Genomic DNA, 26,785 nt, shown 5'->3' with positions numbered 1-26,785 from the left:
CCCACTGTCATTTTAGGAGATTTTAACCTCTGGGCTAATAACCAGCAAGATATGGAGGACAATCTCTACTGCAAACACTATCTTCTCTGGGTTTTTCACAATTGGTGGATAAACAGACCCATAAAGCTGCAAACATACTTGATTGGGTACTTACTAAGAACATCGAACCTTCTTTACATAGCGTTGAACTATGCCCCTGGTCAGATCATTTTCTGGTACATTTTGAACTACCATTAGAACTTGATAAAGTTTTAAATAAAATAAGCGCCCCCAGTGAAATGCGCAATGTAAAAAATATTACAGCTGATGTCTTCCAATCAATGATACAACCATTGCTACCACCCTTAGGTGGAAAGTTGTCATTGGAAGAATTTACTGTTGCCTTCAGAAATGCTACATATAAACGTTTGATATTCTCGCTCCTCTTCAACCAGTCAAAAATAAGAAACAAAAAGGATATAAACTTCGTTTCTCTCCTGAATTAATCACTGCCAGAAAAAATAAAAGAAAATGTGACCGCGAATGGCGCAATCATCCTTCTCCTACTACTTTGGTAGTTTATAAAGTGGAAGCTAAGAAGTACAAGGATCTCACATTGGAAGCCGAACTATTATCTCTTAATAAAATAATTGAAAAAGCCTCTATAAAGTCTAAAGAACTTTTTTCAGTTCTTAAAGAGCTCAGAGGCCCTATTACTGAATCCAGACTAAATATTAATAATGACTGGTGTCAGGATATACTTGACAGCTTTTGTAAGAAAACTCAGCTTCATCAAGCACGCATTAGGGAAAAAATTGAGTCACAATGACTAGCTGAAGACTCAGTGACCCCAACTTTGGAGGGACCTGCGCAAGCTATAGAACCATTCACATTTACCAAAATGACAGAACAGAAGATTCAGTGATTATAGAAGGGCTTAAGCCGACATTGTGTAAGGGCGACATATTTCCCACCACACTGTTTAAAGAATTTGCTAACATCCTCACACCATGGGTTACAGGACTTGTCAACCGTTCCTTTGGTGAGGCTGTTGTTCCTAATGGCATCAAGGAGGCCTGGATTACCCCACTTTAAAAAAAGGATAACCTAGACCCTACGCCACCAGAAAACTATCGGCCCATTACTAATGTCCCGTTTATACTTAAGATTTTGGATAAAATTGCTTATATACAGTTTCAAACATTCGTTGAAACTGATAATATCCTGGCAAATGAGCAGCCTGGCTTCAGAATTATTCAAGGAACCAAGACGGCTCTCCTAGATTTGAAGGCCACTATAACAGAAATTATAGAGGAAGGAAGTTCTGCTCCCGTTGGATCTGTCCGCCGCGTTCGACTTAGTTGATCATAATCTTTTAGCAGAGAGACTCCAGAATATAGGCTTTTGTTCTCCAGAAGCAGTATCATAGTTAAAGTCATTTCTTGGTTCTAGAAGTGCATGTGTAGCCAAGGGGTCCTCACAATAACAGAAAGTCCTTGTTGATTGTGGTGTTCCCCAGGGATCATGTTTGTCTCCATTGCTTTTTAATATATATATATCAAGTATGTATGTGACCTGTTAAAATACATGAGCATACAATTTGCCAACTATGTTGATGACACCCAGATAGTTGTTAAACTGTCTGGGGTCTATAAAGATGATCTTGCTACTATTATAGGATTTATGAGGCAATCCAGAAATGGATGGCCTTAAACTCTCTTGCCCTTATTACAAGAAAACAGAGTTAATGATTAGCACACCCTATAGGCTAAATAATCTAGACAACTCCTATAAGCCCTCTGAGATAGGCGGCAACAATACTGTAGTATCTGAATATGTAAAAACCCTTTGGAGTGTTTTTAGATGCCCATCTAACTTTTCAGAAGCATGTGTTATATCTTAAATCATCATGCGCCTTCCTTACACATCTCTTATGGCAAATACGTCCCTACTTGTCCAAAGCTAATAGAGCATTAATTGCAGCGGCTATAGTTAACACCAAGCTAGACTATTGCAATAGTCGGTTTATAGGAACTACCATAACCAACATCAAGAGCCTTCAAACCATTCAAAACGGAGCAGTCTGGGCTGTCTGTGGGTTGAGTGGCCAATCCCACATTACAGAACATCGGAAAAAACTACATTGGCTCTCTATAGAGCAAAGATTAAACCTTAAAGGGCTAGTTATAGTCTTTAAATGTTAATCAGGTAGTGCTCCGGAATATCTTAAAACTAGGTAAAAAATGGCCACACCAAAGCGTAATCTACGCTCTAATAACCAGATGCTACTGACCCAGCCACGTACAATCATGAAACAACTAGGCGGAGCAAGCTTTGCCCCCTGGGGTCCAAAAAACTGGAATGCGATTCCGCTTAATCTGAAACAATGTGCAATGTTGCAGCAGTTTAGAAAGCGTCTCAAGACTTTTTTGTTTGAGGTTTAAAGTTAGATACCTGCTCCCAACTCTTTGCTACTCTTAAAGACTCTGCTAGTCACCTTATTTAAAGTGACTTCCTAATCCCTCTACCTGGATTTATTTGTTGCTTTGTTGTTTTTGTCCATGTGAGCGCCCTGAGACCTTTGGGTGAGGGTTGCGCTATACAAAAATCTATTTTGTTAGTTAGTTAGGTGTGTCTTAATGGCCAGAAGGGTGGGGTGGGTTGGCCCCAACCATAAAATGGTAGGGGACTGTATTGTAGTCTCCTTCTCAGACTCCCAGATTGTTAATCACCTAGTAAACTCGAATTTAACCAGAGGTTGAAAGCCCAACGCCTCCAGACTCTATAGTTATCTACCCCCCGGGAAGGGTATTGCCCAAGCAATTGGTCAAGGGGTCTCTATGTGGAAGATGGGAGTGAGGCATGGTGCACTGCCTCAAAGAAACCCGAAAGCTAACATCAACCCCATGGAGCCTTTTGAGCCCAATTTATTGGGTGACTGACATCTAAAGTCAGGGAGGTCGTTGATAGGGGGCCATTGACCCATAATCGGTTTGACCCTCTCATTTTGATCAATGATGAGGACTGTCAGTTACCACACCGATCAGGGTAGAGTAAGAGGTTGGGGGGAGGCTGTTAGGGAGAATTCTCTGTTAAGGCTAATTTCCCAAACCTAGTGAGTCCCCCAGCAGCTTTGCTGGATTTTTGGGGTTTATTTTCTTCTCCTGCTAAGAGTGAGACTCTTTTTCTCCCACTCTTAGGCATGATTTGAGAATGTCCTTTGACTGTGAATGTGTTTTATGGGCTATGGGGTCTTTTACTCCATAGGGCTTCATGTGTTTTTGGTATGTGTGTTACACAGCACCCTCAGTGCAGTAACACAGGGGTGTCATAGTGACCCCCAAACATAGACTCCATACCCTGGGACTGACTACTGTCTCCCAGGGCATGTAAAGTCACCATTGGATTTACTATTCTCAAATTGTGAACAGAACCAGTACAAACCATCATACTGTGGAAGTACTGGTAGGGGTAATTCGATTGCCCCTGGGTCTGTTTTCCAAGGGGGAACTGTCCAGTCCCCCCTTGTCGAGTTTCTGGCTGGTGGCAGTGGATACCATGCGGAATATTCCACCGGAATATTTCTTATGGGATTTTCCCATTGATTTTAAACGCACCACTTTTTGGTGCAATGTTAAAGATACCGCCGGGTTATTTATTTAATATTTATTCCCCGGTTGGGTCTTTTTGCCAGGACTCGGTTTTAAAATGGCATTTGTGTTTGCCTCTGAAATTCTAACCCAAGTCGAGCCCTTTGTTCCACTTTTTGGCGGGCTACTGCACAGAAGCCCTCCAAATGCTGCCACTCTGTCTGGGGTCTACAGGATGTGTGGGAGGGGGATTAGGCACCCTGGACTGAGTTGCCTTGCCAACTCAAGTCGCACTCTTGTGTGATTGGCCCAGTGGTGAGCTTCCCGGCTCACCACTTAGCATGTTTGAGTGACAGCTAGGCTGTTGAATGGGGGTTTTTCTGCATAAAAGCAGGGCTTTGGGGACTGGAACTTCACAAGTCGCCACAGGACCTAAATAATCCAAAGAGGGGAGAAGCTGAGCCATCTACAACGACGACACCACCGGTGGAGCCCTGCTGTACGAACTCACCACTTCCCCGACGACAGAGGAGATCTTCTTCCAGGAGAGTCTTCTTCCCTTTGAGCTGGTGAGACCAACCAGTTCGCCTTTTTCGCCTTCCAGGATGTCTCATGGTCGAATCGCCCGTGCCAAGCACCCCGGCGGCCGGATAGCCACGCTTCACCACTGACTGCAAAAAAAAGGGGTCGTACCTTTTAATCGGGAACTCCGCGGCTGGTTTCTTCCATGGCAGTGCAACGACCTCCAGCTTACTTCCTCGTCGAGATCATCTCTTCCTCTGGTCGAAGCCACGACTTGCACCCGCTGCCAGGAACAACTGCCACCGCTGGAGCTTTCTCACCATTTCAGGTACTGTGTCCCGCCTGGCCTCCCTTGCAACGGACGGTCCAAGGTGTCCCGTAAATCCTTGACTTTCCAACTGGGTTGGCCTCCAAACCTTTTAACTTTATCTTTCTGAACTGATCCAACCTCTTTTTGACATTTTCTGCAAAGACTTTGAGTGCATTTCTACTGTGTGATCTTGGGCACATTCCGCCTTGCTCTCTCCAAGAGTGGGCCTGGCCTATGAACTTTGGGTCTACAGTAGACCCTGCCTTTCTGGACTTGCTGTGGTTTCTTAAAAGTGTTGGTACTGTGTTATTTCCATACTCTGCCTTTTCTCTCCCTTTTTAACGAATTATTGGAGGGCCAGCTAAGGTTACGGGCTCACCTCTGTTTTGCTAAATAAGTGGTGTCTTAACCTAGACTTGTCGAATAATTAACTAGGGAGGTGCATATACTTATAGTGACTGGGTTTGAACTTGCTTGATATATTAGTGCCAGTGTATTTCCATTAAGTGTTTTTTAAATAAATAATAATATACTTTTAATGCCAAAGCTCTGATCAGTGTTTGCTTGTGCTACGATATTTTTTGCCCTATTGTGTATACTCTATATACTGCCTAACTCTTCTTGAGATAAGTCTGACTGCTCAGCCACAGCTACAAAGTAAATCTGGGTGGTAAACTTTTTGCAGTGGTCCCTAAGGGAACTGCACAGGTTTCTGCCTAACAGAGGCACCCCTAGAACTATTGTTGGGAAAGTTCTGGTTGGACCTAGGGAAGCTTTGACAGTGGTGAGCTTGCTGTCCTGGAGCATAGAAGGGGCAAGGGGAAAAATGGAGAGGGTTGATATTATCGAATTTCTGAAGTCCCATGAAATTATTCTTTTGCAGGAAACTTGGTCTTTGGATCTCCCTCTCCTGGATGGATAGCTCTCGTATGGAATACGAGCAAGATAAAAATGTAGGGGCAGAGCCTATGGGGGAATGGTGATTGTGATTAAGGCCTCGTTGAATTGAAAGATCAAGGTGGTCGAGACTGGGCTGGATTTTTTGCAGCTGTTGTCAATATCATCCCTCATTAGGCTGAGGTGAATCGGTTGGGGCAACTCTAGGACTTTGTTAATGACCTCCTGAGAAAGAGGGGGCATAACTGAACCAGAGTGGTATGGGGCGGAGATTTTAACTTCAGATTGGGTCCCGGCTTACCGCCAAACCTCCTCGATCCCATGGGGGATGTGTCCAGGAACATCTCGAAACCAAAAATGAAGGATACCAAAGCCTGTGCAATGTGTTTACAGTTTAGTGCCTGGCTCATTGAATGGGGGATGCAATCTGTAAACGGTCGACTTGTGCCCGATATTCCAGGAAATCTGACATTTCATAACCACTGGGGCTCTTCTACAATAGACTACTTTTGTTTATCCCCAGATTTGTGGGGTAGCATAGTAAGTCTTAAGGTGGTGGCAGACTCTAGTAGTGATCATAACCCCTTAACCTTGAAATTGAGGGGGATTGTGGGAGGGGAAACCCTACACAATAGTGTTCCCTGTCCGGTTGAAGTAGAGGCAGTCCCTAAAAGAAGAATCAATTGAGAGAGAATTAGAGCCTCCGGCCAGCATTTGAGCATTTTAGCGGGGAAATATCTAGAAAAAAATGGCATTTTAGAAAATGAGGTTAGCCCGGAGCGGGTAGAGGAGTGCTTTACTAGTTTATTAGGGGCACTCACTGAGGGTTTCATGGTTCAGTGAAGGAAAAAGGGGAAAACCAGTAGCAGGGGGTGGTTCGATGCACCTTGCACATCTGCTAAACAATCACTCCTGTAGGCTCTAAAAACACCTGTCATCTCCAGGGAAGAGATTACCCAGGCGAGAGCCCACCGCTCCGTGTTGGAGAAAAGGAAACTGGAGATTGAAGTGGAAGCGTGGGAAGGCTTCTTAGAGCCCGCAAGGACAAAAGACTCCAAAGCCTTTTGGAAATTTATGAAGGAGGATTCGGGGCATAATTCATCTCAATGTCAAAGGGGCACTCACGTGGCAGCGGAAGCCTGGGTGGCACATTTTGCTTCGCTGTTTGGAGGAGGCGGTCCACATGAAGTGGTAAGGAATAATTGTACTTCCTTGCATTTCAACCTAGAGAAGGTCTCCTTGGCCATGAAATCTCAAGCTCGAAAACGGGCCCGGGGCCCGGATGCCATTCCATCTGATGTGTTTTTGGACCTCATTGACCTATGGGTGCCATTGTTGACCCTGGCGTTTAACGCCTGTCTAGATTCTGGTAATTTCCCACCCTCATGGAAAAATGCAGTTATTTCTCCAATTTTTTAAAAGAGAGTCCCAATGTGTCCGATATCCTACCGTCCCATCTCCCTTTTGGACACCTCATTTAAAATATTTGGTAGGGTTCTCCTGGGGTATATAGAGGCCTGGCTCCTGACTCGGACCCATGGAGCAGAGCCTCAATTTGTACCTATTGATTGCCTAAGCATGGCATTTGATAAAGTGGACGAAGAGAAGTTGTGGGCCGTGCTGGGGTGCTTGGGATGCCCGCAGAAAGTGTTGGTCGTGTTGCAAGAAATTCATAGGGAAAACAGGGCTTGTGTCCGTATTGGACCCGGGGCGTGCTGTTTGAAGTTGTGCTTGGGGTACGCCAGGGCTCTGTTCTGGCCCCTATATTGTTCATCTCTACATAAATGGGCTCTTTCAAACCCTTGTGAATACTGGTGCAGACTACCCACATTTGGGTGGGAAGCTGTTGTATAATAATGAGGATTCAGCCTGCTTGAAGTTAAAACTTTATTAGTTGAAGTAGAGGTACAGGTAAGCAAACACAAGAACTAAATCCATACAATGTTCATGGGCTGTAGATTGGGAAAGGTGCAGGACGTGGGTGTCCTGGGCTGCTCAGGGGTTCTGTGGCAGCCTTTAGCCCCTTATCAGGAGGAGCACCGGGAGCGCAACCTGCTCCGTGGATTTGGCGCCTTCAACCTCTGTTTGCCGCTTTGTGCGGCTCTTGCACTCTCTGTGGGAAGTCTTGCGAGACTATGGCAGTGCCGCGTCTCGCAAGCTCCCTACAGAGGCCCCTTCCAGTTCTGGGTTACGCTGATGGCACAGTGTTAATAGCCAGAACACATAGGGCCTTACAGATTCTGATAGATGCCTATGCGGTGTTAATAGACAATTTGGAGTTAAAAATTAACACCTCCAAGTCTCTGGTAATGGGGTGTGTAGGGAGAAAGAGGCCCGCAAAGATGCGCCCCATGGTGTGTAATGGGGACTATATTCCTAGGTGTGAAGGAATTTGATTATCTGGGCGTCGGGTTCTCTGAGTCAGTCACAGGATATGCCCACATAAATAAACAATCCTGGAAAAGTTGGGTGGTATCTCCTGCTTCTTGTCACCCTGCCATGGCCAACCCTTGGACTTGGTGTTAAAGGTTAATGTAACCCAGACCAAGGCGGCCACTTTGTATGGAGCACCAATATGGGGATATACGAATGCAGCAGAGCTTCAGGAGATGGAAAACTAGTTTTCTTGACAGCTCTTGGGACTCCCGGGCTCCTCCCAATGTGTTCCAGTGCATAGGGAACCGGGGATGGAGTTTTGGGAAGACCAATGGTCACTAGCTTCAAGCACTTTCTGGCTCTGTCTGTGGGCAAATGAGTAAGCCACATTGTGAAATGTCATTATTAAGAGCTTTATAGGGAAGGAAAAGTGGCGTAAAATCCCTTGGCTGGCCCGTGTTACAGAGTCTCTGTCTAACAGCAACATCCCTACCCTCCCCCCAACCGACAGCCTGTTGTCCAACAGACAGGTGAAAGACTTTAAGCAGCTTTTCTATCGGACGATTAAGAAAAAAAGGAAGAGCACGGAACATGACACTAACTCAGATAGAAATCATGCAGTGATAAGCAGGATGAACGAGATTCAGCCTTACCTTCTGACGAGTGCAAAAAAGCGATAAAGGTGGCTATTACGAGGGCTAGGTTTGACTGTTTGCAACTAAGTGAAAACATCGTAAAGTGGTCTGGCCTTCCCAATAATTCCAGCTGCCCAGCATGTGGGGCGGCAAGAGAAGATCTGAAGCACTTTGTGCTCCTTTGTCCAGCATATAAGGAAGTGAGAAGGTACACAATCTTGCCGGTTGTTAAGCGTTGTGACATTCGTCTAAATAGGCCGGCTTTACTCTTCTTTCTGACCGCCGAAACCGCACCAACAGCTTGGTCCTTTCTGTGCTATCTGAAAAGGGCCATGCATCAGAGAAAGGGCTATTTAGGTGAACAGTGAGGTTTTAATCATGTTATGGTAAATATTTCATATTTGCGCTGTATCGATTTTAATGTGAATACAGGGCATTCTCAAGAGCGACTTTTAAATATATGCTGTAATGTCTAAAGCTAATATTTATTGTCTAATTTTAAATGCTTGTGAGTTTAATGGATCTAGCAATTCGAATAAACATATTTGATTGATTGATTGAAAAATCGATGGCCATCACAAATACCTGCCCACCCGGACTCCAACCACACTTGTTCCTAGATAATTGAGATAATTGGAATTTCATTAATCGTCCTGCTGCCAACGCCCAGGCCTTCAGTTCCTGGAAGACCAAGGAAGCAAATATTTTGCTCTCAGAGTCCAACAGTGATATGAGGGCGGTAGCTAAGTAGATTGGTCCTGTCCCCTTTTTTAAAAATCGGAACAAAGACAGATAATTTCCAAGTACTAGGTGTATCCTGTTTTGATAAAAATGACTAGAAAAGAAAAAACAGAATCACCGCCCATACCCCAGCATTAAGCTTGAGAATCGAGTTGGTAAGTCCACTGGACCCTGCCGTCCTAGAGATAGAGGAGTGCTTAATAACTTCCTCAATCTCTGCAACCTCTAAATTCAGACACCATAAGCTTGTAATTTGTATATCTGGAACTATGTAAGCCAATTCCCAGAAAATGTGTTCGAAGTGATTTCCCCATGTTACCTCCGAAATTGGATTATCCAGATTGTCATCCATGGGCTGAACCAGATCATTAATGATCCCCCAAAAATTTTGAGTCATTACTGAGGACGATTCGTGACATTTCTTCACCTTCCAAATAGGACCAGCAATATCAATGTGATTTATACCCGTTTTTGAAACCCTGCTTTAACTTATTAACCCTCCCAGTCATTTCTTCTCTACAAACAATACTTTTCCTGGCCCAACGCAGTTCTCTACGCAGGACTTTTTTGCGTTCCTGGACCAATGAATCAAACTGTTGTGTCCTCCGGCCCTTAATTGGCCTCTTCAATATCCCCATTTCAAGAAATCTGTCAAGCAATCGATTAAATGTACCCACATCTCCATTTTTACTTCAAAAGGGGTTTTATTTAACAAATACTCTAAATGATTTATAAATTGACTTGAGTTAAATGTTTTCCTCCCCAAGCAATTGCACCCATTTGACATAGTTAGATTCATTAGGCCAGGATTTAAATTGGACTTAGCCCTAAAGGGCAGTGATAATACTAAAGGGTTGTGATCACTCAGCATAGTAGACGGGATTCGAAGTTCAGAGTAGAATGGCGCAATACAATTTGTCACTGCTATATACTCAATACATGACTTGCTAGAGTGGTTTTTACAAGTTGGGTTTGGAGGAATGTCACCACTAAGGTTGCCGTTAAGCAACGTAAGGCCCCACTTTAAAAACAAGATCAGCCAAGTATTTCAGCCTTAGTTCTGACACCCTTTTACCTGCTTGGTCAGACACAGAGTCCACCATTTCACTCACACCACAAACCACCCTCAATGGTAACCGCAGCCCATGAATATTAATGAAGATTGCATGATGGAGAAATGTTATTTCCTGGCTTTAGTCATTTAATTATACAATGTGTGTCAATAAAATAGGAAGAATTGCACAACATGGACCTGTAGGAGTGTTTAGTGTGTTTTGGGAGCACAGAGTACAGCACCACTCCACAGGATCAATGTATAGCATGTTTTTGTTTTAATTTTTTTTTTTAAGTGCAGCGCCACTGCATGGGTGGTGCATTGCTATGATGCAGTTGTTTCAAGCTATGTGTTGCCAGTGTAACATGGACATATAAGTAAGGGCAGGTTATTCAGTCAAAAACGATTTTTACATATAAAATGCAAATACATTTTTCACAGTTAAAAGCACACATCTGTACCTTCAAAATGCACACCATTTCTCACCTGAAATGCCTATGTTGCAAGAGACATATTTGGTAATTAACAAACTAATATCACTAACAAGACTAATAATTATAACTCATTAATAAAAGAATGTGTCTTCACTGCAAAAAGAGGCAGACTATGAAAATCAGTTTTAAACACACATTCAAGTTTTTTTTTCTTTGCCTTCCTGTGCTCTGTCCACAGTAACTGCAGGAAGCAAAGACTTTGAATAAGCAGGAAATCAGCTTGTTACAGTTGCAACTGTACAAGAAGAACCATTGTTAAAAGTAGGAGGATAGAACATGATTGATTCTGATTGGAGCACGTCACATCAAGCATCATGTTGGAGGCCGTGACTAGTGCTTTGCTGCAGAATCTGGGGAAAGAAAGGCAGAGACATCTTGACACAGCTCGAAGAAGGACGGGGTTGACAGCTGGGGAGGCCTGATTCTTAAAGAAGATTCAAATTGGTTGCAGAGACTGGCTTTTCCAGTCAACAAGTCCCAGTTCAAGTGACGGCAGATGCTTGTCCTTGCTGGGTGAACCCCTCCAGAAGGCGAACAGCCAAAGAAGTTACATGCTGAATAAGCCTGGTAATTATCTCGCTGAGGTGTGGGGGCTGAGTGTGTACGAGAATATTCAGTCAGTGTAGGAAAGGAGATTCCTGTGCTTTACTCACGTGTTTAATGTTGCAAATTGAGTTCTTGTCTCCGCCACTCTCTTTTCAGTGTATCACAGTTAATGCTGTTACTGTGCTATTTTATTTATTTCTGTAAAGAGTGAGATCCTGTTTAAATGCAACTTTTATAATACACAAAAATATCTGAAAGCAGACGGGTGGTGTGTTTTATACTTACCAATACAGTGCTGATGATGTGGGGAGATGTTTAGACAGTGCAATTGTCATTTTCAAGGTAGCTAAACATAAGATTTGGCTGCAGCCGTGTGCACAATGTAATTCAGTATGAGCAATTATAACTAACTGTGTGTGTTGTAGTCTGCCGGAGGTCTATGAGTCGGCAAAAAGGGAGGCCCGGGACATAGTTCACTACCGTATATAAGATAGTGAAAATACCACATGATAGCTCGCTGCCGTAGATAAGACAGAGAGAGATTGCCCATGGTGGCACACTAAAAATGAAAATGTGGTGTTCCTGAAATGCAAGCCTGAGGTCTCTCTAGTGATTACACGAAAAATCTAAACAAAAATAAGGGGTTATGGATATTGGGGCCACAAATAAAACAAGGGAATTATGCTCACCAAAATACCACCAACCACGCATACCAACCACGCATACCAACCACGCATGTCTGTGTGCTGAAATAATGCATGTCCACTGTATTATTGTTGTACATGGCCCAATCTGAATACAAGAAGTGATTGTTGCTAAATTATTTTTCGCCGGTAAGAAAATACCGTCAGGCCCCAAATCTCCACAAAAATACCCAACAGACCGCACATCTGAGATTATGTCTTACTGCTTTTAACACGCCAGTTTAGCATGTTTAGGATGTTTGAACTATTTACCCAAAATCTAAATATGCTAGTTGGCACATCACTGATAAGGTTTTTGTTCTATAATGCAAACATGTGAAGATAAACCATAGGCTTAGAATGAAATGAGGGGGTTTGTTTTCCTAACCTGGTTGTTGCGGATGTTATAGCCGTGTTTGAGTGCAAACATCTTTGCCATGGATAGAAGAAGGCAGTAGCTCACTATCGCCAGAAAGATAGCATCGATTATATAAAGTTCTATCTCTGCCAACGTTGGCACGATTGGAGTTGGAAACCTGCAGCAGAAACCAGACAACAATAAGAGCATGCCATCCATTCTACCTACATTAGGGGATACACAGATTATACATTTTTATTGCTTGTCACAGTGTAGTTTCAGTGAAAGCTACTTTAATTAAATAAATGCGTAGAGCAATGAAAAGCAACACTGTGAAATGGATACTGTGGTTGCAGCATCAAATTCTTAAAACTAAATATGAACACAGAATAACAAAATAACTAGGAAAAGGAAGGACTATCACTTTTGGTAACATAAATGCATTGTGATTGAAACACTGGTCTCATCATGATTTGGGGGTGAAGGGATGGCAATGTCATGAAACCATTTAAACTAAAACTCTCTTAGCTACATAATGGAGGGATTCTTGGCATGTACAACTTGGACAGTGATAATTGTCTTTTGTACCGAAATGTTATGCAGTTTGCAAGAGTAAATGTAACCATGGCACACACAAATTCATGTTATGTGTGTGGAAGGACACAGACCCCAGTCAAACTAAAGCAGTCAAATCAAATGGGAGAAAAAATAATGAGTTACTCACCGTAGTGGCTAACGTACTCCTAGTCCATAGTCCCCTTTTGTCCATACTGCATGGACATCCCTCGCTAGGGATGGAAACTGAACCATTTTCACCAGGAACATTTCTATACCCCTTTAAACGTATGCGCGCAGGGCGTGGCCCTGGGAGCATGCGCTCCCTTGACTCTGACCTCCGGCGCCACACCTCAGTCCCCTTTGACTAATCAGCCTGCTAAATTGCATATCTTATTACTGGGGGGAGGATGGAGGGATGTATGGGGGAAGGGGACTATAGACTAGGAGTATGTTAGTCACTACGGTAAGTAACTCATAATTACTCCACGTCACATCCCCTTTCCTCCATACTGCATGGGTCATTTCCACGGAATGATGCCCAAGGGAGGTGCGATGCTTTGGATCATAAGAAAACAGGTTCTTCAGGACCGCCTGCCCGAATGCCGGGTCAGATCTTGCGCTGTCATACAGACAATAATGCTTGCAGAAGGCCGATGGAGTGGCCCACGTAGCTGCTCTGCTAATGGTTTGTCTTGGGACATGCCTATGGAAGGAGGCCACCGTTGCTTTGGCCCTAAATGCATGAGCATGCAGGTTTTGTGGAACTTCCTTCTGCTGAGACTTATAGTCCTCCTGAATGGCCGTGACCATCTACCTGGCTATGGAGGCCGTAGAGGCTTCGTCCTCTGGCTTAGAGTCGCCAAAGGTGACGAATAAGGCCTCTGACTTGAGAAACCCTTTGGTACTGACTAGATGAAATGTCATGGCTCTTCTAACATCTAGACAGTGCAACACTCTCTCTGCATCATCCTTTGGGTTAGGAAAAAAGGTTGACAACACGACTTCTTCATTCAAGTGGAATGAGGAGACCACTTTTGGAAGAAATGATGGATGGGTGCGAAGTACCACCTTGTCTTGATGGAACATGGTATACGGTTCTGTGGCTATCAGGGCCCAAATTTTGCTCACTCTCCTCGCTGAGGTAAAACCCAACAGTAGCTCTGTTTTGATTGTGACCAGCTTTATGTCTACCGATGCCATGGGCTCAAAGGGCCTATGTGCCAGTGCCGCGAGCACCACATTGAGGTCCCACACCGGATGAAGTCTTTTGGTAAGAGGATATAGCCTCATCAGCCCCATCAGATGTCTTTTGACCACCGGGTTGGAGGAAGAGAATGACTCATGGTCAGAATTTCTGTAAGCGCCTATGACGTCCAGGTAAGTATGGCATGTCTCCACCTGCACCCCTGAGCGCGCCAAGTGCGGTGAGAAAGATAGCACCTGATCTAGCGCCCACGCCAGATGGTCTATCCCTTTGTCCTTCGCCCAGAGGCAAAATCTGGACCATTTGCTTTTGTATTGCCTTCTGGTGGACTGGCTTTTTGCTTTCCGAATTATTTCCAGGTTGTCTTGTGACAGACAGAGATGCTGCATTGCTACTTGCTCAGGAACCAGGCCGCATGTGCTAGATTCACAGGAGTGGGGTAAACTACCGCCCACCCTGCTGTGAGAGGAGCCTTCAATTGTGAATAGGTAGGTTCACTGGACCTTGCACCGCTAGCCGTATAAGATCTGAGAACTATGCTGGCCACCTTGGGGCAATTAGAATCAGACTCATGTTGGAGGACTTTCTGACTTTCCTGAGAACTTTGTGAATGAGTGGAGTTAAAAGAAATGCATATGTCCGCATCCCCCTTCAAGGGAGGTGTATGACATCCCTGAGAGTGCCTTGCCCCTGACCCTGCCAGGATGCGTACTGCTGACATCTCTGGTTCTTCTCCATGGCAAACAGCTCTATGTGGGGTCGGCCCCATCTCCTGAAGATGTCTGCTAGGACCTGTTCTTCTAGCTGCCACTCGTAATTGTCCACCCCGCGTCTGCTGAGCTTGTCTGCCTCCAGGTTGGATTCCCCGGAAAGATGAATCGCCGACAGCCATATGTGGTGTGCTGTTGCCCACTCCCATATCTCTATGGTGAGCCTGCACAGGAGGGGGATCTGGTTCCCCCCTGCTTGTTGATGTAGAACATGCACGTGGAGCTGTCGGTTTGTAGGCAGACTGCCTGTCCACTTATTAAAGGCTGGGTGGCCTTCAATTCGAGGAAGTTTATGTGATTCTTCCGTTTCTCCCTCGTCAATGTGCCATGCACACTGTGCCCGTGTAGGGCGGCTCCCCATCCCTCCATAGAGGAATCTGTAGTGATAGTAGACTCCGGAATTGGATGCCTGAAAGGTCTGTCTCCCTGGAGGTTGTTATCCTGTCTCCACCATAACAGGTCTGGTATGAGGTCCGCTGGGATGGAGACTGCTGAATCCGGGGAGCCTGTTATGTTCCATAAGGCAATGAGGTGCAGCTGTCCCCACCTCATCCTGAGCCTGGTGAAGGGAATTTCCAGGATGCATGCTGCCATAATCCCCAACAGGTGTTGGTACCACCAGGACAATGTAGTTGATCTGCTTAGGAAATGACCCGCAGCCGCTTTAATGGCTGCCACCTTCTCGTGGGATACATCCTCTGTTGTTTGGTATCCCACCCCAACCCGAGGAAGACAAAGGTTTGTGTGGGCTGCAGTTGAGATTTCTTGTGGTTGATGGAAAATCCCAGATTGTGTAGGGTCTCCATAAGCCTGGAGGCCGATTGCCAAACCCTGTCAGGCGATTACGCCCTGACCAACCAGTCGTTGAGCTATGGATATAGATGATGGCCTTCTGATCTGAGCAAGGCAGCCACAGCATTCATCAATCTTGTGAACACCCGCAGGGTGGAGTTGAGCCGAATGGCAGTACATTGTACTGAAAATGTAGCCACATCACTCTGAACCTCGGGAACGAGCAGTGGGGCTGCCAGATAGGGACATGTAAGTATGCATCCTTCAAGTCTAGGGAGCACATCCAGTATCCCCAACACACAGACTCAGCTATTACAGCTGGCGTAACCATCTTGAATTTTTGGAAGGGTAGGGATAGGTTCAGGAAGGACAGATCTAAAAACCACTCGCAGGGCAGCCTGGTTCTTTTTCTGTATCGTGAAATTCTGCCAGTAGAACCCTGAGCCTCATTGAGGGGGAACTTTCTCCACTGCCGCACTTTTACCAGTGAGCAGGTCTCCACAAGGAGTGTTGGTGTCCTGATTTGAGGGAGAGGAACAGATGAAGGAGGTTCCGTAGGGACCGTGAGACAAAACCTGTGCGAAACCACATAAAGGATCCAGGGATCTAAAAAGAGAGTCCGGCCAGGACTGTGTGTGGAGAGCAAGCCTGCCCCCAACTGCAGAACTGTTCACCTTGATGGGGCCCTCATTGTTTCTTTGGGTCTGAAGCTGGTGCTTGGGTCGAGGACTGAAAGAAGCCCTTGTGTGAAGTGCGCTGATGTTTGTGCTTGTGATGGCTGGGGCACCGGTCTGGCTGCCTTGCCTTCTGATTATGGAAGCCTGTGAACCCAACAAAGGTCCATCCCCTATCCGACCTGGTTTGGCTCTGTCTGAATGCCCTGGGAGCTGGCTTTGCAAGAATGGCCAGTGATTTGGTTGTTTGGGAACTATTTTTCTTTTTGTCTAGTTTCTCATCTGTGGATGAGTGGAAGAGATCTCACCCCTCAAACAACATGTCCAGGATACAGTCTTGCACATCTGTATTGAACTTAGTGGCTCTAAGCCATGCTGTCCTTCTCATATCTGTGGCTATGCAGATTGCCCTGCCAGCCATGTCGATATGTCCAACAGTGGATTTCAGAAGATGTTGTGCCACTATTTTGGCCTCTGCCAGCACTGCCTTGAATGAGGCCTGTTTGTGCACAGGGATGTCTGGTAGGAAGTCCGAGATCTCCCGCCATAGCCTCTTGTTGGTGGCGGCTAACATGGCAACTGCATTCGCCTGTTGCAGGTGAAGAGCAGCATTTGAGAAAATATTTTTTCCATATGCTTCTAGCACCTTTTCCTCCTTGTCCAACAAGGGCAAGGTCATTGAGGATGATGTGGAGGTCTGGGGCTTCGTATACATGGACGCTGCTGCTACCACTGAGGAATATGACTGCGGATGTACTGATAGGAGCAGGGTATCCCCTCAGTCTTCCTGTACTTTGCCTCCAGTCTTCATTTGGTTGGTTGTGCTGAGTGAGGCTTTGTCCAATCCTTTTTTGCTAGGGCTTCAACATCCTTCTGAAAGGGGAGGCCTGATCTGGAGGCCAATTTGAATATGAGGGCCTTTGCAAATACCCCTCTCAGGCTGTTCCTTTTGGGCTGTGGAATGGCCAGATGCTCTGCCAGTCCTGCCAACCTGTCATGGAAGGCCCTGGCTGATGACAAGGTGTCAGCGTCCTCCTCCTCCTCCTCCTCAGTGTCCATCTGGTCCGGAGTGCCCAGAGCGGTCAGGTCCACAGGCGGTGAGTAGTGGGGTGGGGGGGGGGGCAGTTAAGCCGGCAGCACCACTATGCTAGGCTGAGCAGGTACCTGTAACAGTGCAGAAGGAGACTACACTGCACCTGTAGGGGTGGCTTGATGCCACTGCACTGGGGCCGGAGACGGCACTGGAGTCGGTGGAAGCATGTCTTTTATGATGCCCCGCAGAATGGTGCCCATTTGTGGGGATCTCATAAGCCCAAGGAATTTGTCGAAGAATCTATCCTCGCAGGCTGGGGATGCACATCATGTGTCGTGGGCATGGTCGGCGTGGATGGATGCGCCTTTGCCGCACCCTGTCCGTTCTGTACATAGTAGGGCTCTGTGTAGCATAAACCCAAGCCCTAACAAACCCAAAAAAACTTTTGGAATATAAACAGGATGACCTGAAAAATAGGGCCCGCCGGAACAATCTACGCATATGTGGTGTCCCTTCCTCAGTCCCCGACCGAAGCTTACCAGAATATGTGGGGGACCGGTTCCAATATCTTCTGCCTCAGATCTTTCAAGACTTGGCCCTTGTAACAATCCAGAAACTGAGAGCCCCGTGGCCGTTGACGCTGTTTCTCAGGGACCAACATGCCAAATATCGGTGGCTATTCCCAACTGCTCTTCAATTCACCTACAAAGGGGTCCCCAAACAATTGGGCACTTGGAGGACGCTAGAATGATCCTGCATCCTACTTCGCCCGAACACAAAGAAGATTCCCCTCCCCATATTTCCTGGTGAAGCTCAGGCAATCTCTCCCCGAAACCGAGATGTGGGGGCTGGACAAAGGTGCAGAAGGGCCAGAAGGTCAAATAAGGTATTGGCAGGGTCGAAGGGCTAAGAGGTAGGGGGCATACAAACATGCATCTCCTAATGCCAGGCCCAACTGGCGGACCCCAAGGAGGAGGCCATAATTCCTGCGATTAACCGGAACACACAGGGGCGCTTTCTTCGGAGCGGGCTTCACACGATGAATGCCCGACTTCAAGGTGAATAACACCTGTAAACCCTTGGAGTGATACAATGACATTTCTGTTACAGTTTGTTAGGGGCACTGTTGACACAAAATGTTCGGTGCCCTTTAAGTTTGCTGTTGTTGCTTCACGTTTGAAGCATAAGTTAAAATTTCGGCTGCACCACGGAATCAGCGCAAAGAATGACATGAACGGTGACTGATTCGCACTTGACTCCCTCCCTACCCTGCCCACAGGATGCAGCCATGTCAGAGGTACCCCAACCACACCTGAAATGTAACTTTATTTCATTGAACGTACAAGGCCTGAACTCTCCTCTAAAATGAAATCGATCCTACAGTGCCTTATGGACTTGGAGGGATCGGTGGTCTTTCTGCAGGAGACTCGCGTGCTGCCAATTGACTCTGTGCGTCTCCGCCACAGGCAATTCCCCCATCAATACATGGCTTCCAGTGGGGTCAAAAAAGGGGGGACAGCAATTCTCTTGGCCAAAGGGACCCATTTTAGAGCTCTTGAAATGCTATGCCGCCCCTAACGACGATTCTCGGCAGTCAAGGGCCTCGTATATGGCCAACTTTACTCACTTGTTTCGGTCTGCGCTCCTAACGACGGACAGGAAGCGTTCTATGCAGCGATAGGGGATAAACTGCTCCCGTTCGACGAAGGCCAAATAATCATTGGGAAGGACGTCAACGGGGTCCCAGACCCTCTATGGGGCAAATCACATTCGCCGTCTCCCAGAGACTTCAAAATCGCTGCTGGCCTCCTCCATTTCTTTCGCACACTGGGGATAGTGGATGCCTGGAGGGTCCTACACCAAGGAGTAAAGGACTTCTTCTTCTCCCGTGTGCACCGGACATCACCACGAATAGACCTTCTATTAACCTCCCCACAGACCCTCACGTTTGTGGACGATGTAACAATAGACCCAACGGTACTCTCAGACCACGCCCCAGTCAAATTAACCTTGCGGGCGCATAACCCAGATCCGCTTCCTCAACGCCGCTGGGGCCTGTACGACCCGCTCCTCAATGACATGCCTCTCAGGGACTTTGTAGCCAAAGCCATCCGGAACTATTTTCAGGAAAACCCAGCTGAAGATACCTCTCCAGCCAATACCTGGGATGCTATGAAAGCAGTGGTTGGGGGAGCGCTGATTGCCCACTGGGCAGCATACCACAAACAGAAGCAGCAGGCCTGTATGTAACGGGAGGAGGTGATCTGAAATGCGGAAACACGCCACAAACAAAAAGGCTGGTCGCCCAAAACCCACCGAGCTCTGCAAATAGCGCAGAAAAAACTGGAGGCTCACTACGCAGTCGAGACTGCACACATGCTGGCCAAAACTAAGCAAAGTTACTACGCCAAAAACAATAAGGCCAATAAACTTTTAGTGGACAAATAAGCCAAAGCGAGAAGGAGGAATACCATCATAGGCCTGCGGGACACACAGAGCCACATCCACTACGGAGAACACGCAAAACTCCAGCTGGCGGCTACCCACATCTCCGAAACCATGCAAGCATCACCTTGTGACCAAGCGACACAAGTAGCCTACTTTCGAGATGCCACTCTTCCACATCCCACGGAAGCAGACAAGGAAGAACTGGATGCTCCCACCACAGGTGAGGAGGTAGAAGAAGCCATCACATCCTTGAAACCTAGGGCCCCGGGCCCAGATGGCTTTACAACACGGTTCTACAAACTGTTGCGACCACAACTCACTGCCCCGCTGACAGCCCTCTTTAATTCCTTTGGTGCCTCGGGCTTGGCCACCCCCTCCATGCAGGAATCAATAACCGTTCTGCTGCCTAAACCCGGTAAAGACCCGAGGGACAACTGTTCACACAGACCTATCTCTTTGCTAAATATTTACTCCAACATTTACTCAAAAATACTAGCTTCACGTTTGGCGAGGATCCTTCCTAAGTTAATTGACCAGACAGGTTTTATACGAAATAGATCAACTGGGGACAATATTCGAAGGGCCCTCAATTTGATAGACATAGCGACCCAAGATTCCCATAAATTAGCCCTGCTCACCTTGGATGCCTCCAAGGCCTTCCACAAGGTGGACTGGTCCTTCCTACCACTCCCCCAAAACCTTTTTCCGGGTTAACCAGAATCTGTCAGACCCCATTCCCCTGTCCTGTGGCACCAGACAAGGTTGCTCTCTGTTCCCAGGTTCCATTTGCTCTGGTAATGGAGCCATTCGCCCAGCGAATTCAAAAAGACCTGAATATTAAAGGGCTACCGATAGGCGCCTCGCAACATAAAGCCTTGCTTTACGCATACGATGTGCTGCTATCCTTAACGGATATCCACCCCACCTTATCATCCTCCCTTGAAGAACAGCACAGATTTGCGGAGGTTGCAGGGTTTGCCATTAATTTTGGGAAATCAGCGGCTCTGGGTATAGGTCTAAACTCTGGCGAAGTGGAAAGCCTGAGACCCCTGTGCCCAATTCAATGGAACCACAAATCAATCCCGTACCTCGGGGTCCACCTCCCGGCCGATCCAAGATATGTGTTCCCAATGAACTTCCCTCCTCTCTTTAAGGAGCTAGAACAAGACCTTGAGCGATGGTCTTCGCAGAGATTTCTCTTATTGGGCGAATCACTGTCCGTAAGATTAACCTTCTCCCACAGTTCCTATATGCCTGTGCCTCCCTACCCCTCACAGTCCCTGTGCCTCCTTTATGAAGACTACAGAGGAAAATGTTTAGATTCATATGGAGCAGTAAGAAATCAAGGTTATCCCAGAGTGTTATGATGGGCAATTCCCGTTTGGGTGGTCTGTGTGTTCCTAACCTTCGAAAATACCATGTGGCATCTCAACCGGTGCACTTCTGAACATGGTGCTCACCGGATAACCCCCCGAAAAGGGTTGAACTAGAGCAGTCGCGACTCCTGCTCCCTCTTCACTCCCTCCCATATGTCCCACTACCATCTCGAAGGTCATGGACAAAGATCCTGGTCTCCACTAAATCTACCTTGAGTATTTGGGACGGGGCACTAAGGGCCAAGGAGATTCCACGGGGTCTAGGTCCACATTCCCAGGTTTTTCATAACCCAGCCTTTTCCTCAGGGCTTCACCCATCGAACTTTAAGAACTGGGTAGCGGGAGAGCTGAAATCCTTGGGGCAGTTGTTTGAAATGTCCAACCCTGCACCTTTGAGGAATGTAAACAATCTTTCCATCTAACCGAAACTGACAGGTTTACTTATGCCCAGCTCCGACATTGGTGCTTGCATATGTTGGTCCAATATGAAGCTACACGAAACCCCAGCCCCCTTGAACTTGCACTACAGGACCTACCAATGAGAGGAGAGATCTCCAAGCTTTATAAACTATTACAGGATGACCTCCTCTCCCCTAGACTCCTGTACATGGTACAGTGGGAAACTGACCTGGGTCAACCACTAGACAACCATATCTGGGTGGATATAAGAACTAGAGTCCACTCATCTTCCTTTTGCATTACCAACCGTGAATGCGCCTACAAGCTGCTCCTTCGTTGGTACTACCATCCAGCACGCCTACACCAATTCAACCGAGTCCTCAGCCCCTTATGTTGGCGTAACTGTGGACAGCCTGGATCCTATTTCAACATGTGGTGGACCTGCCCTAAAATGGAAATGTTTTGGAATCAATGGGCCTCATTACGAGTTTGGCGGCAGCCATGGAGCTATTAGCTCCATGGCTGCCGCCAAACAGGGCTCCTTTACCGGGTTCCCTGAATGGGGAATTACCGGGCCATTCCGAGTTCGGAGGGCCCGGTAATTCCTCCCTCAGGGAATCCGGGCCCGGACCTCCCCCATTCCCATTTGAGCCCCCATAGGGCTCAATGGGAATGGGAGAGGGAGCTAACAACGGGCCGATTACAACCGGCCCGTTGTTAGCTCCGTCTTCCCCTCGCGGGACCCGGTAAAGACGCCTGGTTTTACCGCGAAGGGACCTCGTAATTTCACGGAACGGGTTTAAAGGGTCCGCCTCCATTAGCGGAGCCCATTAACTTGTTCTGCGAAGGTCGTAATGAGGCCCAATGTATCGCCACCATAAAAGAAATCATCCCATTGAACCCGAGGTTATCTTACTGGCTGCATCAGCACCCGGGTCCTATCCCAGGTCTGGGAAAACTGCCATATTACTTACGCAAATACTATTGGCGGCGAGGATCACAACAGCCCGGACATGGAAGTCCACTGAGGGCCCATCCATGATCTTGTGGTGGGTCAAACTATGGGATATTCTGGTGACAGAGAAGGTCCCTGCAACTAAGGCGGGCCTCCTACATTGATTCACTGACATTTGGACCCCACTGATGGAGTATGACCAAAACTTCCCAGCACAAACCTACAAGCCTCGAGAGGCCCGCCTGGCCCTATCCGAGGCCATGGAGCAGGATCCCCAAGGGTCCACTTGGAACGGCCAAGAAGACATTTGACAGGGGAAGCAGCGGGTGCAGGGGGAAAGATTGGGGATATGGGGGGCTTTGTTAGATAAGCAAATCGGCCATCTGAATGAATCATAGTATGCATCAATGCATGCTCCGCCTTCTGTAGCTGTCTTCACTGTGCAACTGTTTCAAAAATAAACATGTTATTAAAAAAAATAAAAGAAATGGGTCGATCCCGTTTGACCTGTTCAGTCACCAAAAAGTATCCAAATTGGGCCCTGACATACATCCCAACATTTATTCGGCGTCATTAATCTACCTCAGAAACCTGTGACCTTGCACCCAGTTTTTAAATTTTGTCTTCAAAGCTCAACTGTCAGCGAGGAATGACTGGCTGTTTTTATTGAGACCCCTGATGCTCTGTCACAGCTCATTCTTGCGTATCCTTACTGCACTATCAAATGCATGAACATGAGCACCCGAACAGGCGCCTTTTGTCAGTGACCTTGCAGAGCATAAGACTCCCAGTGTTATTTGGACAAAAGGTCCAAAACTATTAGGGTTGCACAGTCAGGTGAGTATCTCCTGGAGCCTCGACTTCATTATCCCATTAAACATTTGTGGAAATCTATGTTGCCAATGCACACTGTGGTCCCTTGGATTTACTGATAGTGTCAGCTCCTCTGGGCCAACAGAACAAGACCACAGAGCTGGGAACTCAGTAATCAATAGGGCTCCTGGCAAAAACCTTGATCTACCCGGGTGGGTGAAAAATTGAAATAGCAGCAAATGATCAGGGTGACCGAACGAAATGTATACACTTCAAATAATCATTCGATTGATATAACGAATGCCATTCTTTTGAGGTTGGGTAAAATGAATTTTAGTTTTAGCCAATTGCTTCAATGCATACATAAGTATTGGAACAACATTTCTAGCAGGACATACAATAGTGAATATACAGTATTCTAACATGATACATTAACATTTGTCCACACATTTTGGCCTGGACATACATCTAAACAAAACAACAAAGTGTGATCGTGGTGATCTAATTGAACGCAAAAAACAATAGTGTAAACCACATTACAACATTTACAGTGTTCACATTAAACACTGGGGGGAGGGGGAGCTGGGAACTCATACACTAACATTGAGTGATCGCTTAACTGGGTGCGCCGTACCTCCACGGAGCCACCCTTGGCCAGTAACTCTGAGGACACAAAGACATAGTCTATAGTCGAGCGCCAGAGCGAGTTATGCCACGAGAATCTAGGGGGAATATCAGACTGCAAAACTCTGTTCAATGGGACCAAGTCCCATGTCTGTAGCTCTTGGAAAATCAGGCACCCATTGTGGAGCGTTGTAGTTGAAACATCCAATCGGTCGTGTTTTTGATACCATGACCGATCGAGACATTCAGAGTTCAAATCTCCCACAACTATAACATATGCACCTTCTTCAGGGGTTTCCTCAAGCATGGAGTAGGACAAATCCGACAAGAAGTCCTCCAGAATTACACGTTCGGGATTGAAATAAGCATTAAATACAAGTACTTAGCAGATGCCAACAGCTTCCGGGACAATTGCGTGATCAGCATGTCCTTTCTTGGTGAATTAATTAATGTACCCTCAATTCCTTGGTTGTGTTTAATGGCTGTCAGCAGCCTGCCATATGGGCAGCCTCTTTCTCCCCATTCAGCCTTGACTGCAAAAACCTTGTATCCGTCCAAATAGGTGAGTCACACATAAGCGTTTCCTGAAGGCAAACAACACGGAAAGCTCTCAAGTCATCTTTATTTGTAGACATATTGGCAAAACAGCTAGAGTTCCAAGACACCATAGATGTTAAAGACAATCAATCCTGGGGGTCTGACATGGCTGATTCCCATGCAGTGAGTTCACAATCCTAACCCAGTCATATTTAGCTTCGCTCTCGCCATCCACCTTATCAATCTGTAACTTCTGGGGCCCCTAGGTCTGTTTGGTGCAGAGGTTGATTGTCAGTCATTGAGTATGATCTCTTGGTGACCAATTATCACTCCTACTGTCCATATCGGGGGTGGATAATGGTACCACTAAATTCTCAAAAATATCATAACTACAGGTCCCAAAACACAAACAAAAAAACTATGACTACATAAGCACCTACAGATTGGAATAGATTAGGTTGGCAAGTATGTATGTACTGCCAACATATTAAACTTACACACACCAAGTGCTACAAATCTTTTCCATCTGCTTTTATTTTCTTTTACAAAAACGTTCCACACAGTGCTCCTGTAAATGCAGACATGCATTTTTTAACTTTCATGAAAATGCTCCTAAAAAGAGACATTTGTAAACGCTCAGCATTTTCCATTTTCCATTCCATAAACAGGTCACCCTTCCAACCTCACTCATTACATCTCTTACACTGCCACCATTGTCTGCCTGCTCTAACATATGTGTATACCGCCAAAGTATCTATATACAACACTTCACCTTGCATACAAAGTACTCTTCTTTTCCAACCTCTACTATAAGACACATAACACTGCTGCAACAACAATACGCCATTGCATTACCACTAGGCCACACTTTCCCTACTCTTAAAAAAAACAGCAACACATTACACATACTTTGCCCCAGAAACACAGCATTTCTTTAATAAAAATCAGCAGCACTAAAGTAACCTACACATGCACCTTTTTCTTACACCCATTTCTGCCCTGTTCTTTCTAATCCCTCAAACACCACTACTCACACTCCAATTTTTCTAACATACTTAACATACTTTAGTACACCATCCATAACACAACTTTATTAACTCTTGTTCCCAACAACTCCTCCTACCTTCATAAACAACCACCTCTCTTACTAAAAGTACTTGACCATTACCATATATACCTACTAACATTATTTTACAATTTCAGGAAAGGGAAATTCCCGAAGACAGCTACCGAAAAAAGAACACTCTTCACATCCTCCAAAGTACATTAACAAAGTATTCATCTCTCTATTATTGTAATAATGGAGTCTCACTATATATTAGCCTAGAGTATTCTTTTTAAATCAACAACATATATTTCACTCATACTCATTATATTGTAACATGCACACTCTTTCTATTCCCATCTCACCAACACAGATATAACATTCACTGTTTTCCGCAAAACATCACAATGTCCCTACTTATTCATTCACACCACCACTCTCTTACTCACTAACCCACACCAATCACACTTGTACACGCTCGTGCTCCTACAACCTTCCCAACCACAACTATCATCCCACTACACAATCACACAACATGCTATTCATCTCTACAATCACACCGACACACTCATGCACAAGACATCCATATACATTCCACAACTTTCAAATCCAAACTTTATATTTTCAAAGAGACACAACACAACGCCTACTAAAAAGCAACTTCATAGAAAAGAAAGAAAATATAGAGCAGATAAAAATAAAAGCAAGCCATATACTCATCCATCACTAAAACAAATTATAGAAAACATTAAAACAAAAAGCTAGTAACCTCACCCAAAAAAATGAAGCCAGCCACCACTAAAAAAGCTGAAGCTCCTCTTGCAAAAACTAAAAGTAAAACAATAAATACAAGGAAAAGCAAACCTACTAATCAACCTAACAGTATATGTACCAGTGTTAACATAATCACTATAAAGCAATCCAAAAAATGTATGTTACAAAATATTTTCACAATCTTATAACAAAAGCTGAAAAGTCACGATCTACGCTTAAACACTACTGCAGGAGAGTAATCCTTGAAGCTCTAATTAACAGAGCATTTCTACTAAAGAGGACATTGTTTATATTGATTTTAAACAGAATTAAACCACTAACTTAATTCTTCTAAACATGCGCAATGTCAATATAGATACCTTTTCAAACTTCTGTGAAGGCGAATGGATTGACACAAGCAGCACAGAACCATATGTCAATGAAGAGGCTTATAAAGAAGAACAAAAAAAACAATTGCCATAGACAGTGATAGCAGTGGGTATAAAATGGTAGGAGGCACCATTATAGAAAGAGAACCCCTCATAGAAAAAACATCCCCAACAAACTTTCAACCAAATGTTCCTTTCGCCCAAATAGACCGACCAGTGTACAAATGAAC

General features: G+C 45.6%; 1 protein-coding gene across 3 annotated transcripts in view; it reads right to left on the bottom strand.

Annotated features, from left to right (window-relative positions):
• The window catches only part of SLC26A8 (solute carrier family 26 member 8), a 3,396,452-nt gene that overhangs the window by 1,612,327 nt on the left and 1,757,340 nt on the right, over nucleotides 1-26,785 (bottom strand). For all 3 annotated transcript variants that reach the window (XM_069633436.1, XM_069633435.1, XM_069633437.1), the window contains exon 10: nucleotides 12,216-12,363. In XM_069633436.1, coding sequence (XP_069489537.1) covers nucleotides 12,216-12,363 — 148 coding nt within the window. The remainder of the gene's footprint in view (nucleotides 1-12,215; nucleotides 12,364-26,785) is intronic.

This window comes from Ambystoma mexicanum, chromosome 13, assembly GCF_040938575.1.
Source record: "Ambystoma mexicanum isolate Mex_15411 chromosome 13, UKY_AmexF1_1, whole genome shotgun sequence".
In the NCBI taxonomy this organism is placed as follows: domain Eukaryota; kingdom Metazoa; phylum Chordata; class Amphibia; order Caudata; family Ambystomatidae; genus Ambystoma; species Ambystoma mexicanum.
Note: the sequence above shows the minus strand (reverse complement) of the source record. Positions and strands in the feature narration are given on the sequence as shown.